A 255-nucleotide genomic window follows, 5' to 3' on the forward strand; every position below is an offset into this window, starting at 1 on the left:
GCACATGGAGCCGCAGCAGTGGACTGGGGCTGTCTATAGTCCTACCGCTTCACTGCCGCAGCAGCAACAGCAGCAGCTGCAGCAGCAGCAGCAGCAGCAGCAGCAGCAGCAGTGGCATCGGGGCGGCTTGAATGATATGCAGCAGCAGAATTGGTGTGGGGGGCCCCCCGCTGCCTCCTGGGGGCCCCCTGGGTTGCAGTACCCTCTGCAGCAGCCGTATCCTTATTTGGGTTTGTTAGAATCACCAGAGAGAGT

General features: G+C 61.2%; 1 protein-coding gene across 1 annotated transcript in view; it reads left to right on the top strand.

Moving 5' to 3' along the window:
• Nucleotides 1–255, top strand: part of EMH_0060170 (uncharacterized protein) — a gene marked incomplete at both ends in the record, with an annotated part of 3,798 nt that overhangs the window by 677 nt on the left and 2,866 nt on the right. The window contains one exon of the mRNA XM_013497763.1: nucleotides 1–253. Coding sequence (XP_013353217.1) covers nucleotides 1–253 — 253 coding nt within the window. The remainder of the gene's footprint in view (nucleotides 254–255) is intronic.

This window comes from Eimeria mitis, genomic scaffold (genome assembly GCF_000499745.2).
Source record: "Eimeria mitis Houghton genomic scaffold, Emh_scaff2909, whole genome shotgun sequence".
Classification (NCBI taxonomy): Eukaryota; Apicomplexa; class Conoidasida; order Eucoccidiorida; family Eimeriidae; genus Eimeria; species Eimeria mitis.